This window comes from Gastrolobium bilobum, unplaced genomic scaffold (genome assembly GCF_033153095.1).
Source record: "Gastrolobium bilobum isolate Gb01-03AN ecotype WA unplaced genomic scaffold, APGP_CSIRO_Gbil_v1 utg1383, whole genome shotgun sequence".
Classification (NCBI taxonomy): Eukaryota; Viridiplantae; Streptophyta; class Magnoliopsida; order Fabales; family Fabaceae; genus Gastrolobium; species Gastrolobium bilobum.
In genome coordinates this window covers 130,207-147,511 of record NW_026899537.1, presented here as the reverse complement: position 1 = coordinate 147,511, position 17,305 = coordinate 130,207, and the positions used below count along the sequence as shown (strand labels likewise).

At 32.4% G+C, this 17,305-nt stretch overlaps 1 protein-coding gene across 2 annotated transcripts; it reads right to left on the bottom strand.

The window, feature by feature from the left end:
- Positions 1–208: 208 nt before the first annotated feature.
- On the bottom strand, positions 209–5,587 carry LOC133291176 (uncharacterized). 2 transcript variants are annotated; one of them, XM_061489389.1, is made up of 8 exons: positions 5,395–5,587; positions 3,953–5,048; positions 3,412–3,530; positions 1,537–2,442; positions 1,147–1,456; positions 861–1,026; positions 617–722; positions 209–530 (listed from the first exon to the last, which is right to left on the bottom strand). In XM_061489389.1, the coding sequence occupies exons 2-8, from the start codon at positions 4,787–4,789 to the stop codon at positions 413–415; spliced, it is 2,562 nt and encodes an 853-aa protein (XP_061345373.1). In that variant the 5' UTR covers positions 4,790–5,048; positions 5,395–5,587; the 3' UTR covers positions 209–412. The 2 variants fall into 2 exon arrangements, with proteins under 2 accessions (XP_061345373.1, XP_061345374.1); XM_061489390.1 differs by having other exon boundaries at positions 3,953–4,952.
- Between the last annotated feature and the right edge of the window lie 11,718 nt (positions 5,588–17,305).

The window sequence follows — 17,305 nt, the reverse complement described above, 5'->3', positions numbered from 1 at the left end:
GATAGTATACCAAAACAAAATGTCAATTAGTTATGAAAAAAAAAGTTTTTCCAGATAATATATGACCCGAGTTGAAATAAGCCATCACTTGTCAAGTAAATCTGCTTTTATCTGGGTAGGCTACTACGCTTCATTAAGAAAGGGAATAACATCTCAGTTTACAACATATTTTTTTTGTGAAAGTGAGTGGGTTTCTCAAACACACAAATCAAACAAAATATACTTTTATTCATTTCAGAATCATGGCCCCAAAGTCATCAGGTGTTCCATTGGTGCACTCGACATAAATACAGTAACCCACCCAAGAAACAGGAAAATTTAAAAAAAAGAAGAGAGTACCTGGAAACGTCCAGGAGATATAACTTGTTAGGATCCTGTAATTTGTAATAACTGCGACCCTTTAATGTCAAAATTATTGTATAGAATAAGCACGTATCACTTCCACCACTGGTGCTTGACACATTGGACACTTTCTTCTACCTTGGAGCAAATCATTGGCACATTTTGAGCATGTGCACATGTGCCCACATCTGCAAGATAAACACAACAACATGTAAATGATCAACATCAGGTACAAACTAGCTACTGATGCCGTCAAACTGACACCGAATTGTACCTGTACAACAAAGAATCAATCTTGCTTTCGCAGCATATACAGCAAAGTCCTTTTCTCACACATTCCCATTTAGATTTATCATCTGGTGAATCATGGTCATGCATTCCTGTGATGAATTTAACTTGGTCATCTAAGACTATCAATAGAGAAAAGTTATTTTTCTTAAAGATTAACATCACAGGTCAGGTAGAAAGGCTATGGAAAAAGGATATAAAACATGAAAGGGATAAAAAAAATTGCAGACCTGATGAACCAGTTGAGCGATTGAGGGCTGCAGAAACTTCCTGTCTTATTGAGCGCTGCAACTCAAGCTGCATATCCATACAGGCCTCTAGCATTCTCTGCATATTATTCATCCTTTGCTGTAGCCTAACCATGTCAATTCTCAAGTCATTAACAATATCCCACTCCTGCCAAAAATATCAAATCCGAAAATTATTCAAATAATAAGACGACTAGGGGACAACCTATTGTCAAGACCATAGCACATTAGCTAAGGAAAAGCAGTTATATCATGCAAATGAACATACAATTCCTAGCCGCTGATTATTTAAGTAATTCCGTGACCAGTTGTCATGACGTGAGTGTCGATCCCATAGAGGCTGAGGAGGAGGTGTTGGTGGCAAGGGGAGGTCAAGTGAACTATTAACAGCATCCTCTGGACCCACAATCCGATCCCTACTCTGCTGTTCCAGGTCTCGTTCTGCCAAAGGAGAAGATGGGGTTGTTTCTTGCAGCTCCCATTCAACGTGAGCATGACCTTGCCTTTCAACATATGTTTGTATCAATTGGTCAAGGCTTTCCCGAAAACTACTGTGAAGGAGGTTTGAGACACTTCTCCTGCAAAAGGAAAAGAAATGTTTACTATAATTTCATTTTAAAAGGAGATCTGCCGAAACTCTCTAGTGATGTCTACATACCTACTCAGCAGTTCCCTGAGTTCAACACTGTACACATTGTCATCTTCTGGAAAATAAAATCCATGAATTCTACCAACTGGAGCTACATCATGGTCAGAAGGTCCTCCCAACCAAATTTCCACAGCCTCTTGAAAGCCACCATCTTCCTGCCACATTTCGGGGCCTTCTTGCTCTTGCGGACGAGAATTTTCTCTGTCTTCATTTCCCAAGATATTTTGGGGCCATTCATTTGATGTGCTACTGAGCTGATTATCATCCACATTATCCTGGGTGCTATTTCTCCATTCAACGTTAGTTTGATGCCAATCACTCCCATCATTTTCAATAATAACATCTTCCTGTTGCTCCACATCCAGAGCAACAGTTTCAATCAAAACAACATCATCAACAATATTGCCCTCTCCATGATTGTTATGATTTGATAAGTTGCTTTCGTCATCAGTTATATCACCCAGCTGAGATTGCTGGGTTTGTATCTCACTTAGTTCTTGAATATTGTCATGCTCTGTATCTTCACTTTGCAAGCTTGGTAGGGTCGGATCATTAGCAATATCTACGGTTGGCATCATATCAACATTTTGTCCAGTGCCATCTCTTCTTTTAACCCAGATACTGGAAGACGATTCCCAATAACTTGTTTCTCCAAGAACAGTAGAGGCTTGACAATCTAAATTCTCACAAGTAGTTCCTTGTGAACAATTTTGACCGCCTGATATCCCAAGTCTGTCACTTCCCCTGTTATTAGGCTCTGATTGCTCAGAAGGTTCAGTTGGGAACATTTGTGAACAGCTAGCTCCAGTTTGTTCAGATGTATTAACATCAACATCACTGTCAGATGAGGTATCAGACAGGTTGGTGGTTACTTGACTGCAACCCAAATTGTCCTTTCTAAAAAAGAATCCTTCCCTGTTCAGAAGACAAGTTAATGTCATCAGCATAAAGCATATACATAAAACAACAAAAAAAGATGGAAGGAAAAAGGACCAGCAGCTTTAAGCAGTAAAGCTAGAGCAACAAAGAACAGTTACACTTCATTTGGTTTAAGGGAAAATAAGAGAGAGAACATTATTTCAACAATTTGGATGCATTTGACATAACATTAATTTTAAAATGATCCTCAAGCAGTGGTTGTCTTAAACCACCAATCGGTCATTTCCCAACAAAATACACACTATAAAATGTCGTAGTTTGTTTTTCAACTACAACAAATAAAACCTTCTTCCAGTGAACTGAAAAAGATATATGGACGAATACGAAACTTTCATGAAGCAAGGTCATGAGCAAACCTGAAGAAAATAAACATGAAAAAATTATTTTTGATATAAAAAGGATTCACCTCCTTCATTTCAATGCTTTATTGTCTTTCTTAGAAGAAGTTTTATAATCGCGTTAATATGTTTTAGATGATAATGTTATCTTATAACAATATTCGTGCTTTAATGTCTCATTTAGCAAAAATATGAATATGATAACACAAGTTATATCTTTTGTTGCAGCAAATTGAAGTGACCACATGCTTGAACAAATACAACAGATGTGTACCCATATGTCATTATACTTCAGGTTAGAAAGTGTAATATATATATATATATATATATATATATATATATATATCAAAAATAATTGAAACAACTCATTAGACATTCAAAAGATGGACAATTTAGCAGAATCTCAGTGCATGTCAGCTATAGATCTAAAATAGAAGAGAAAGTCAGCTGATGATGTTTGACCTATTTAAGCGAAAAACAAGGAAATTGGGAAAGTAATAAAGGTCACAAATATAAAAGTTGGGAGAGAAATAAATAAATCCAGAAGATTTCACATAAAAATAAAAATTAGTTTCTTCTCAACTTAATGGCAATATGAACTGCATACCTTAGACCTGATACAGTCTGCTTTTGCCTCAATAAGCCTAATTCACTTTCTGCAATGGACATGGACCTGTTATTATCAATCGATCTATCATTTCTCAAGAATCTGCCTCTAAGCAAGGCCTGAAAATATTTTAAACAAATAATCGTCAATTACAAGAGCAAAGCTTGTATTCAAATGAAGTCCTACATTTTAAATTCTTAGTTCAAATGGATTCAGATTCTTTCTTCTTTCTTAGGTTTTCTAAATTATTTGAATTTCAGATTATAGGAATGTTTCTTTTTATAATGTACATACTACAATTCTCTGTTTACTATGCGTACAATAAAATTGTTTTGCTTCAACTTCCCCTACAAATGAGCTTAAAAGATAAAACCAAAATGTTCACTTATGGTTGCTTTCTAACACTCTAACTCAACTAAAGCAAATATTTTACTCATCACATGGAAAAAAAAAGGTCCAACATCCACATTATATACCCATATTGTACATAAAAAGTAAATAAATATTATCAAAAAAGATATCAATCATTTAATGGACAAACCTGAATGCGATTGCGATGAGGAAAATGAGATACTGCCTGATGGTCCAACAATTCCTTAACTTCTCTTTGCCTTTCCATCTCAGCCTTCTTAAGCATATCAAGCAGAACCTGCCGGCCACATAATTTACGGATCCCCCTCCGTGTATGCTCAGTTTGGCCCTCATTCTGATTAACTACAAATCCATCACTAACACATTCGATTTGGGTACCAATTTCAGAAGACTGTTCTTCTCTATTTTCCCCAGAAGAAACACCTCTGTGCTCGCTACTCATCTGTACCCACTCCCTTATGATACTCACTCTTTCCTGCTCAGTTTCCCCAAGCCATTCTCCCCTTGAACCACTATTTCCTCGGGAAATATTTGATGCATGACCCCTAGAACCACTATTCATCCATTCCCTGAAAATTTGCCTCACTCTTTCCCTTTCAACTTCTCCTAAATCAGAAGAGTTTTCGAAGCTAGAATTGTTTAGTTCCTCCGGTTCATCATGGGACTCATTCTGACTTTGTGACTGTGACCACGCTTCAGATTCATTCTCACCCAAAACTGCATCTTCTATCATATGCCCTTCCCTTTGGTGGCTATCTGGCAAATTTTCCTGTGAGAGGTCTGCAACCAACCCATCACTCCTTTGTTGGGGTAACACTTCTCCAGGTCTTCCTTGAACTCGTCTCACCACATGCTCATCTTCAATCTCTCGCCACATTTGCAAGAGTGAAGATGACCGGGTGCCTCCCCTCCCTCGATCTCCTTGCCTCCCAGATGACTGAGAATGGGAATCCCCAAGGAAAGTAGATTCAAGCACAGCCACATTGTGAAGACCAGCAACAGCCATTTCTATATTAGTTTTCTTCTAACAAACATACAGATCTTTCCAACCCATCTGATTCAAATGCACTAAAATTTGCACAGCAGGTGGGGAAATCAAAGGGACTCAGAAACAGGCCATTTTACATTTCCATGGATTTGAATCACATTTTCCATCAACATTGCTCTCCCTGCTATCATCATCGTCAGTATTAGCCCCATCAAGGAAGGGAATCACAAGCATTTTCAAAATTTGCAATTGAAGATATTGCTGCTAAAGTGTTAGCCTGCCAAAATAATAATAATAATAATAACAACAATAATATTAATAATAAAGTTTTATTCAATTTTTATCTACAACAAAAATATAAGCTAAAATTTTCAGAGACTGTCTAAATAAATAGCTAAGCTACGCTAAAATTCTCAAGAGACAGGGAATCTCAAAATTTAAAGAAAATAGCAAAACGGCAACAAATCTGCATTGCAGATCATTCAATTTTCGGATAGCAAAAAAGTAAACAAAGAAAAAGAAAAAAGAATCCACACGAATCAGTAAAACACGGCAATTCAGTATCACATGCAAATTCAACATTGAAGCGCGAGACTGAGAGTGAAACATGAAAAGGAACGTACCAGAGGGAGTTCAGCTTTTGGTTTCGAAGTAAAGGAAAAGAAACCCTATCTCTGAACAAAAATCTGAGAGAGAGAGAGAGAGAAACAATGAAAATGGAAGACTCAATAGAGAGAGAGAGAGAGAGAGAGAGAGAGAGAGAGAGAGCGGCGAATTTACGAAGAATAAATGTGAACACGTCAGCGTCTGTGAGACTTTTCCATACAAGCAATCGTGACAGACACTAAAGTCTATGTTTTTTGTTTTTTTTTTTTGAAGCGGTTATCATTCCGGCGACACGCGGCGATCTCTCTTGTGTTCCGGACAATTGACGAAACGTTCCGAGTCTTAAACCGAACGTGAAGTTTGAGAGAAGGCAAAACAAACGGAGTTTAAATGACGTCGTTCCTGTATATTAATTCACGAACGACGATTTTCCTGTTAAAACTAAGATTATATTTATAATTTTTTTTTTTTATAACTTCTTACAACTTATATCTTAACTGTTGATTTTTGTCCATCAACGGTTAAGATTTTTAGAAATTAAATTTATTAATTAATTATTAATTTATAATAAATCTTAACCGTTGATTGTCAGAAATCAACGGTGTTAAGATATGGTTATAAGAGGTTGTAAGTATAACCTTCCTCTAAAACCAATCTATTTTTTGTCTCGTTTTCCCCACCAAACACAAACAATAGTGAAAATGGGAAAGGTAACGGTAATCACCTCCTACAGAATTAAATTATCTGTTTATTTTATAAAATGCACAGAATCTAGATTAACATTTGCTGATCAGTTCATTTTAAGGAAGAAATTTATAGTTTTTCTATAAGTAAAACTTTAGGGGACGTTTGGTACAGGAGAAATTTTTATTTGTCCGGGAATCTCAATTTTTAAAAATATAATTTTTACATTTAATTTATGATAATATCTGAAAATTTAAAATTTAAAAAATTTCAATTTCTCGAAAATCCGGAAAAAATCCGTGTACCAAATGGCCCCTTTAAGAAAATTAGATATTATCCTTTTTTATGGTTAAAGTATTACAATCGTACATGTAAATAATTTATCGCTTAAAACTTACGTAAATATTATTATTTTTTTCAGAATACTTTTTTATAGCTTCTCATTTTTAGGAAATGGACTCTCATGTGTTATTTAATATCACCATATCATGTAAGATAATTCTAATCATTCATAAGAAAAAATGTTAAAATGAGAAATAACAAAAAAAAAATCTTTAATTAAATTAGAAAGAATTAAAATTATTTCACATAATATAATTATATTAAATACCACATGAAATAATTTGTTTTGAATATGTTTATTATAATATATCTTCAATTATTTTATTTATTTACCACCATTGAATTAATATTAGTCAAGGAAAGTAGGCACTATAATTGGTGAGGGGCTAGGTTAGGTATCAATCGACTAGAATTTCCCTGGTAAAATAATTATAAAAAAAATCCAGGTGTAAAAAAAGAAATGTTATACAAGCTGAATTAGAGGAAAAGCTGAATCAACTAACTTTCAAACAGTATAAAATTATTGTCAATCATGAAGAGAGCTAAACTTAAATTATTTCCAATAATATATTGATTAGATAATTGCTGTAATCATGGGGTCATTCTTTATGTAACGCATCCAATTCTACAACTACTTCTCTCTTTATTGACAATATTGAGCATAACTAAAAAAGTTAGGCAAATTAATTATCAATGAGGGTAGCTACAGGTATGTAAATTTGATGCCTCGTCTCTTTCTCTTTTTTAATAAAAGTATGTTTGGATGAGTTTTTTTTTGAAAAAAAAATATCAATTATTTTTTAATATATCATATAAAAATTAGAATTATTTTATATTTGTATCAAAATTTAAAAAATATTTTTAAGTAAAAAATAAGGAAAAAGTATTTATCACTTTAAATGATATAATTTTGTGTCATTTTAAGTAAAATTACTGTGTTAGAGAGTTTTTTACATTATTTATCCTCCATAAAATCAGAAGGAGAAACAAGAAGAAAATATCGTGGAAGAGAGATAAGGTAAAAATCCATCAAAACACAATAGTTTCACTTAAAATGACACAAAATTGTGTTCTTTAAAATGATAAATATTTTTTCCAAAAGTAATATTATAGTTTTTTTAAGGTAGAAATCTTGGATTCCAAAAATAAAAGCATATCCTTATTTTTATTTTTTGACTTTTGTTTTTTTAATTCATATAAACATACATAAGAAATGAAAAATACTTTTATTTTTAAAATAATAACATATTAGGGAAAAAATCATCCAAACACAATACAATAAAAAAAAAAAAAAAATCATCCAAACAGACCCTAAATACTTAGTGTGACCCATTCTCATTAAGTTAGGGTTACATTGTATACAAAGAAGGAACTATAAATTTAGTGTGAGAAATTAAAACATGATAGGATTTTTTTTTAAATTTTCTTTTATTTTAACAAATATATTTTGAATGATAATATGAATTATATTATCTTTATAACTTTTTAAGGACCAAAAAATACTATATAAAAATTTAATTCATGTTATGGAAGTTATTAACTAAATATATAAAGTATTATATGACTAAAATTACTAAAGTTGTGGTCATCATTAAGTACACAAAAAGACTGCCTCCAACACATGGACATTTTTTTTTTTTTTTTAAATATTTCAATCGGTTCATTGTTTCGCAACTAATTCGATTCGGAGCGGGTCCAGGATTAAGGCTTTAAACCCCTCCCAAAGGTGGTACTGGGGAGATTCGAACATATGCTCTCATCTCCATCTGCTTAGCTTCCATGCGCCAACTGAGCTACCACCATTTGGTCACATGGACACTTTTGTGGACTCATATCTCTCTTTGGTCATTAATTGGTTCATTTAAGTTCCTAAAATCCACGGATAGATTTGGATATGTGTTAATATACACACCAAGTATAACTTGTTGAAGAAAAACTTTAAAAAAGATCAAGATAATATTCTCAAAAACATGTCTATCTAAAGGTGCTTCAACTTAATCATCAGCTTGCTTTATGTATAACATATACAGCATATGCCTCATTAACTTTATGACTTTTATCTTGCGCATTCACTCTTCTTTGAAACTAAAACAAATCCCAAAATCATTTTTGTTTGGCTCAATTTTTGCAGCCCCATCACCTACGCTTCTTTTTTGCTTTTGTTTATCCTCTAGTTTAGCCTATTTTAAATCTTTTTATCGAATTAATACAAATCCAAACAAAATGTATCAAAATAATGTGGTAAAATATATATGAAATCACGTGTGTTTAAGTTGTGCAGGGGACAAATTAGCATTTGTTGCAGAACACAATTTATAAGGAAATTAAAATAGAGGTATATTTATCTTATCTTGTAGAAAAATGGTTATCTCATATTATAAACAGAAAAATATTTATGCAGTTAATGCAGATAAGTTATCTGCATTTACTTCTAAAACGACGTCGTTTTGGGATTGAAAAATTAAAAAATTATAATTATAAAGACTATAATAACCCTAAAATAAATTAAAATTACAAAAACACCATAATTTTCGCCCCAAAACGATGTTGTATTGAGCTTACTGAATATAACTTATCTGCAGTAACTGCAGAAAAAGCGAATCCTATTATAAAAACAAAATTATAAGTGTGACTCATATATAAGAGGAGAAAGAAAAATAAATACAAAATCCATCTTCACTTTATGTGTGTAGAAAACTTATTTATTTTATCCAACATAACATAAATATAACCCATTAAAATAAGGAAAATATTAATTTCATGTTACACGAGACAACAACTCTCTCCTACACACTCAAAAAGACATGGGTCTCGCTTCAATTTTTTTCCTTTTTTTCGTGCAATGAGACTCACACAAAATTGTGAGTGCAATATAAGATAAATATCTCCTATTGCATAAGAAAATATAATCCCTTCAAATAATGCAAGTCGCATACGTTTTCATGCGCAATTTTAACAATCACACCCTCGTGTGTTGCAGCGTATGCCACGTCACAGACATAGATTTGTTCCTTGCGCAAACTTGCACCCATCCCCAGCTGGTCTCACCATATGATTTTGTTAAAATCTTTTGAACTACATCAATCCAATACAAAGTTTCAAATTTTACATTAAATGAATGAAAAGAGCTCTAGTACATTGGCTGAACATTCGTGGTTTAACCCATAAAATATCTACCCACTTCCCCTTCCCCCATTAAACTATGGTCCCCTGTCTCAGCCCCACCTTTTTGCCTCTGTTTTATGTTTGTCTTTCTGAAGTTACAAATTTCGGAACACATTGCATGTATACCCCAAAAAGCGCGGAATGATCAGGTTCCTCTGTCTCAATGTATCACTATCACTACTCAATGAGTAACTGCATGTAATGTATCATGTATGGGTAAACTCATAATTTTGGGAGAAAAAATTTGTGATTTTAAAGTAGGGAAAAGTGTCTATACTTTTAAATTACACAACTTACATCCTTTCACTCTCACAAAGAGGTGGGACCCACAACTTTATTTTTTTTTGTCAACTCTCTCTCCTCCTTTATCTATCTCTTTCTCTCTCTTAAAATGACACAACTTTACATCCTTCAAAATTATACACACTTTTCCCTTTAAAGTATGGTAATTTTAGTTAAAATTAATATTTTTTATTTAAAATTTAAATTAAAAAAATTACTCTCTTTCTTTTCCTGTGATTTTCATTGCGTATCCCTTTTTTTTCACTTAGTGCCTATTTGGTAGGTTTTTTTTTTTTAATTTCTAAATCTCCTTATTGTAGAAGCTAGGTCAAAGAAATCTTTACGAAAGTTATTATAATAAAAATAATTTTTTTATATAATAAAAAAAAAATTAAAAGCCAAAAGTTCATAACAAGAATTTTTTAAAAATTGTATCAGCTTTTTTTGAAATGTGTGTTTTTAAATAACAACTTTTAAATAATTTTTAAACTAAAAATTTTATACAATCAACAAACAGCTTGTAACTTTATTTTTAAAACTCTTTTTTTTAGCTTTAACTTGAAAGTAGTTTTTAACTTAAAAAATAAAGGTGTCAAAGAGGCTGTTAAAATGACACAGCTCTATGTCATTTAAAAAAATAAACACCAAATCCCACAATTTTATAGGCTTGAATTTTATTTCTTTGCAACTAAATTTAAAATAAAATAAATATCATTATCAATCTCTTTACTTTGATGTGCACGGACAATCTACCAGTTGCAAAATTAGAAGAATGGATTAGTGCATGAACAACCTACCAATGACCAAATTAGAAAAATGGATTAATGCATGCAAACTAATTCAGACATCAACTGACAGTAATGCCAAAAGAAAATGTGTTGTGGGTCTGTGGAATGCTCCAGTTTTTATTCACTCGTATTTCCTTCCATTGGATGCTGATAAATTTTTCAAAATAAATAAGATTTTGTAACATGAAATCATCTCGCTAAAGTGTAACTACCAACATTTTCCAGATCTAAATTCAATTTAGCATTTCAAATATAGGAAGTAAGATCAATTTAGCTTTGTAAAGAAAAAAATACCAACCCCCCAATAATAAAAAATAAGAATAATAATTTAAACCCTTAACCATTTGAAATTCACATCCATTTAATTTAGTAATAAAAAAAAAAAATGGCATCAATTTAGTTCTAATTTCGCGATTTGTAAAAAATAAACTTTTTTCTTAAGAAAAACTTCAGTTTCACTCATTGTGATTACAATAATTATCACTTATACCCTCGTGATTTCAAGCTTATCACCCAGACCCATAATGGCTATAGAATGAATCATTTAGCCCCTCAAATGTAGAAAATGTCTTTATTATATAAAATATTGATAATACCCTTAATAAATTACATTTTAAATTACAATTTTTTACAAAAAATAAATTCTGATTACAAATATCTAATTTTTTTACACTTAATTTTAATCTTAACCATTTTACTTAATTTGATTCGATGGTTGTAAATAAACACACTATATAATCAATAATTGAAAAAGAGTTACCTCCTAGATGAAAAGATGGACCAATAGTAAAATAATTGTACACATTAACATTCAATATTTTTTGAATAAGGAACAACCCTTCTTTTACCATGCTCACAAGTTTAGTAACTCCTGAAAACTAATCAAATATAGATTATTGATGTCACAATTGTTCATTATCAATCTAATGCATTTTGAATATAGAACCACCTTTCATTTAAAATGTCTCTTGACTTTGGACAATATATGTTACTGTCATTTGTGCATTCTCTAAAATTTGTCCTTCTCACGAAGTTGTAGCTTGGTGCTGCTTCTATTTGCTGAAGAGTTGTTTGTTCAATTTTTTAGTATAACATGGGCTTTGGCTTCCGAGTATGATATATGTCTTAGCTCTAATATAGAACTATCGCAACCCCAACTTCATTTAGTACATAATTATTCCATCCCTTTTGGCATTCCACTTAGTAGATAACTCAATATGATTATTTGAAGTCTCTAAATCATAGGACACTGGTTGAGGGTCATTGATATGCCTTCAGTATATAGGTTTTTCAGAGCAAAAAGAACAAGGATTTAACAGTAATTCATTGATAAAAAGTTGTATTTCTAATGAATCCTTGATAATTTTCCTTCAGACAAGCTTTCACGCTATTTATATGTTTTTACAGGAGAAAAGCATGAAAGCAAGTTAGGTTTCAGACAACTGACTCACGCGAATAGCATGAAGATCACGCTAATCGCGCCACAATCCAGGAAGGAAGGGAAAAATCCACTGTGGTCACGCTAACCGCGCCAGAAAGAGAAGTTTTCTTCTGGATCACTGCGCGATTAGCGTGGATCTGGCGCTAATCGCGCGGCAATGGGCCTTGCGTTTTCAGCGTGCAGATTTGGACGAAAACTGAAATGAAATCAAATCTTTTGAAGAGATTGTGACCTGATTTAGTCTTGGGTTATAAAAAGAGTCAGAAACCTAAGGAAAAAGACACTTTTACACAGAGAAGAACACGGAGGCAGAGATCAAAGCAAGCGTTTGGAGTGAAGATTGAAGCTTTCTTCTTCTCTCAATTTTCTGGCTATTAGTTGTATTATGAATTCTTTTCAACACTTTGTTTTGTCAGACATGAATATGTCTGGCTAGTCTTTTAAAATTGTGGTAAGGATCACAACTTTTGATGTGAACCCCTTGTAGGTTGGTTAATTTTAGATTTAATAATTTCATTTGCATTTATTGTATCCTGCTCTTCATCTATAATTCTTTTAGAATTGGCCACTCTATTAGGATTGCGAGGGTTAGGGTTTTCAATAGGAATATTGGGATTCTAGTTCCTGACAAAAGGGTAAAATAACAGTTCATGTATGCACTAGGGATAGGTTACATGAACTACAAACGTGGCAAATTCACTAGTTTAAAGGATTAACTTGAAAAAGGATTTCTAAGGGATTAGAATTCTAATAGGGTTAATAAAGTTAAGATCACTAAGGAATTAGGGCTTAACTAATTGATTAATAGATGGTGAATTGTTTGATCAATTGGGTAATTAAATGTAAACATTAATTAATATTACAAGGTGGGGATCGGAAAGGTGTTGGCGTCCTTTACTGCAATAGTTTTTTAAAATATTTTCTCAAAAACCTTTTATTCTAAGTTTTCAAATTTCTCTCTGAATTGTTCACAAAATATTGAATAGATCACAATTGTTACAAACACCATTACTCTCAAACCAACTCTTGTTCATCCAATAAGAAAGGAAAATTTAAAGTAAACTCGGTGCCTCAATCCTCGTGGGACGATATTCTTACTCATCTTTTATTACTTGGTACGATCGGTGCACTTGCCGATTTTACGCAACAGTCATCATTGTGCATATAATCTTATCCCCAATTTTTACTTGGAGTAATGCTTCCAATGCTTATTTCCTGACAATAGTTAAGGCAGAGTTCATGATTGTAATGCTTCCATTGCTTATTTCTTGGCAATAATTAAGGCAAAGTTTATGGAGATAATGCTTCCCCTCCTTATTTCTGCAACAACTAAAGTAAAAATTGAAGAATTATATAGATCACATATTTCAGATATTGAGTTTTTTCATGAACATGGATGTTTATGTCAAATGCCTAGAAGTAGATATAAAATATTTGAACAAGAGTTAACAATATATATATAATTCTAAAATTTGGACACCACAATAAATTAAACTTTAATCACTTATCTTGAACACTTATTCTCTCACAAATCAGTTTACCATTATCCTCGCAAATTGGGGTTTATGGAGAATTATTTTTTAATTCCTCTTCCATCCAAGAAAACATTGCACAACAACATGGGTAATTTTTCAATCAACATATTAGAGTATCAAAATTAGAAACAACTATGTTTTGTAAGTTGTTGAAAATATAGATTAAAAGGATGGATGGGGTACCTAAATGCAATTGTCATCACAATCGTAGCCAATGATGACAACTTCTTACTTAGAGAGAATAGCCTAATCCACTTGGTAGCAAGAATATAATAACCCTAATAATTAAATCATATTAAGCAGGGATTAATGTGTAATTAAAAGGTTAATTAGGTAAAAGGCCTAATTTACAACTAAAATCACTTTTCGGAACAAAGTGTAAATAATGAAAAGTGTAGGGTTAAAGTGAAACTTATGCACCATGGGTGAGATCTAAAATAATTGAATGTGTAGAATATTCACTTAAACCCATAAGATTAAAAGACTTCATTTAATTGACATTATTGGTAGAATGACAAAAGGAGAAAGGAGTAAAGGGCAAAATGATAAGTAACCAATTGAGATATTTTACAAAATAAACACATTTTCTTCCATCCATACTCTCTTTTCTTTCCCATCAATACATTCCCTCATCCCTCTCTAAGAAAAACCAAACTTTCCCCTCTTCCTCTTCTTGATCGGCCACCCCATTGGAGACAAAAAGAGAGCTTTTGCTCATTGAATCTTCATAAGACCATCATCTCTTTAATAACTATCTAGCATTTTCATCACTTAAACCCTCACGAAATTAACAAAGTAAAGAACCTTTTTTCCTTGCCTTGGGGCGCCATTTTAGGAAGGGAAAATAAGAGGATTCTCCACTCTTAGAGCTTGATTTTTCGTATCTCACTTGAGTTGAGAGCCTTTGAGGTAAGTTCCATGAAATTTGTTATGAAATGGGTTATTAAGGTTCTTATGGAAATTTGGGGATTTTGAGGTTAATGTATTGATAGTGAAAGTAACACTTAAATCCCATGACTATATTGTAGGAGTGTAGTTGAATGTATTGGATTTGAGTTAGAGCAACCTTTGAGCCAAGGTTGAGTGTTTTTGATATTTCAAGGACAAGGGTAAGTCCCAAAAACCATGACTTTGAGATATTGAATGTGTTGGCTAGATGAGACTAAAGGTTGTGGTTGATTTCATTATGTATATATGTGTTGATAATTGAAAATCCACCCATTGGTATAGGTAGGACTAGTGTGGATTGGTGTGGATTGCTTGAAATTCGCTTGTTTTGGCCAAAAGGAGCTAAAGAATAAAGCTTTGGAAGGTAAACTGTTGGACCTTGGGATTAATCTCCTTTGTCGTTCCACCATACTCCATGAGGAGTAATGGTTTTATGGATTGATATGCATTATGTGTTAAATTGAGTAGTGGTGCATAATATGATAATATATGCTTTGTATGAATGCATGATTAAGGAAGTTCTCTTGCCCCGAGAATATAAGATATGGACTTCCCTTGGAGCCAGAGTTGCGTGAATAAAACTCCTTGTAGTTAAAACCTAAGAGGATGAGCCCATTGGGACTTCTCTCAGAAGTGCCATATGAGCATTCTTGTATTTGGCAAGCTGGCTAATGGAATGACTTTAGTGCTATGTATATAGATATGTATATATGCTTTGATGAGTTATATTGTATCATGCTTGTTTAATGTCTGTATATCATTAAAGTGAACTTAAGAGTGGAGTAATCTCCAAGGACCCATAGTTTTCTGATATTGTATCTCACCCCGTGTGGAGAACTATATTTTAGGTACATCAAGTGATGTAGATAAGATCTCCCTTGGCAAGAGGCTAGCTTAGGGATTGGATGGCTTGACATTTTGATTTTGATCTTTTTTGACATATGAACATGATGGGATCATATTTTGAGATGTATCTTGCATTTTGTGTATTAAGAGAACTTGTAAAATGGATCATGGGTTTGCCTTTGTGAAAAGGAGTGCCAAATGGTTTTGTATTGTAATTCTGAGCGCAATGTAACATGAAAACATGATTATATATAAATTTATATTTTGATTGCTTACTTGTGTTAAGCATTGGTGAAAAGAACACATTGCAATGATATGATGGCTTGGAGCCAAGGATGATGAATGCATAAATAAATTGTGTATACTACTACTATGTATCTTTCATAAAAGATTGTTATATAGCTCATTAGGTACTTTGAGAAGTATGTAAATAACATGAAAAGGATGCAATTGATGTATATTGGTAATCATTTGAAGAGTAATGTAATGAGTTAATGATTAATGTCAAAGTTGGATAGCTAGGTTTATGCATTGTATATGAGGAAATGTCTATTAGGTGGTGGAGTAAAGTGAATGGTTAATATTAATGCCTAGAACACAAAATGAAACCATGTGTTGCTATTAAGGTGCATTAAAACGAGCTATATGAACGTTTTAATGTGCATAACAAGGGAAGAGTTTTGGCCACTGCCCTAGAGCGTTAAAACGCTATAGGAAGGTCATTTTAACACGCTAAAAGGGCGTTAAAACGCTCATATAGGGCGTTTTAATGCGCCACCCTTGCATCTTAAATTCATGTTTTACCCTTGTTGGCGTATGTAGACCACTTGTTATGGGATTGTACACTAATGTAGGATACTCCTAGCTAATATATAATTAATAATTAAGGGAATAAGCATCATTGAACACGAAACGAATTTATTTAGAAAAGGAAAATTTTATTCATGATTTTTCGCAATATTGTATAAAATTTAGCTACGCTTGATGCCATAATTAATAATAATATATCAGGTGCAGATGAGGTGATACAAAGGACGATATACATCTTTTCTAGTATCTTCATTCTTGATTCAGATATTATTTTTTGAATTTTTTAATTAGGGTTATTTTTTATATTTCAAATGTAATTTGTTATTTTTTTGAATAAAGGTATTATGGATATTTTATATAATAAGGATATTTTAGACATTTGAGGGGCTAAATGATACATTCTATAATCACAATGGGTCTAAGTGATAAATTTGAAACTATGGGAGCTATGTCATAATTATTGTAACCACACTGGTTGAAACTAAAGTTTTTCCTTTTTTTAATATTACTTGTTGAACTATATTGATGTATATATTTTCTGTGCTTAAATGACATCAACTCAACTTATAATAATGTATCACACTGTTTTACTTAATCTATACAAAAATATGAAATCCAACCACAAACAAAAAATTTCTGCAATGAGATAGAAAGGCAGTGTTCAAAGGTTAGTTTTTTTTATCACCAAGCTGGTGGATCAACTGATAAGGGTTGTTTTAGCTTAATCAATGATTTCAACTTCTAGTCCTTGGGAACACAAATGTTTTAAAATTTGATAGGGATAACTTTTCCGCTCATGTGATATTACTTGGCTCGAATCGAACTAATCAAGTAATCTACGAATTAAAGAATAATATATGGGCAATGTTTTTCTCATGTTGCATAAGAAAACATCCCTTGAGCCCAAAATGACATCGTTTTGGGATGAAAGTCAAAGTATTTTTGTAATTATAATTTATTTCAGGGTTATAATAGCTTTTATCATTATAATTTTTTAATCTTTCAACCCAAAATGATGTTGTTTTGGGAGTGAATGTAAATAACTTATCTACATTTACTGTATAAATAAATATATATATGTTAGGAT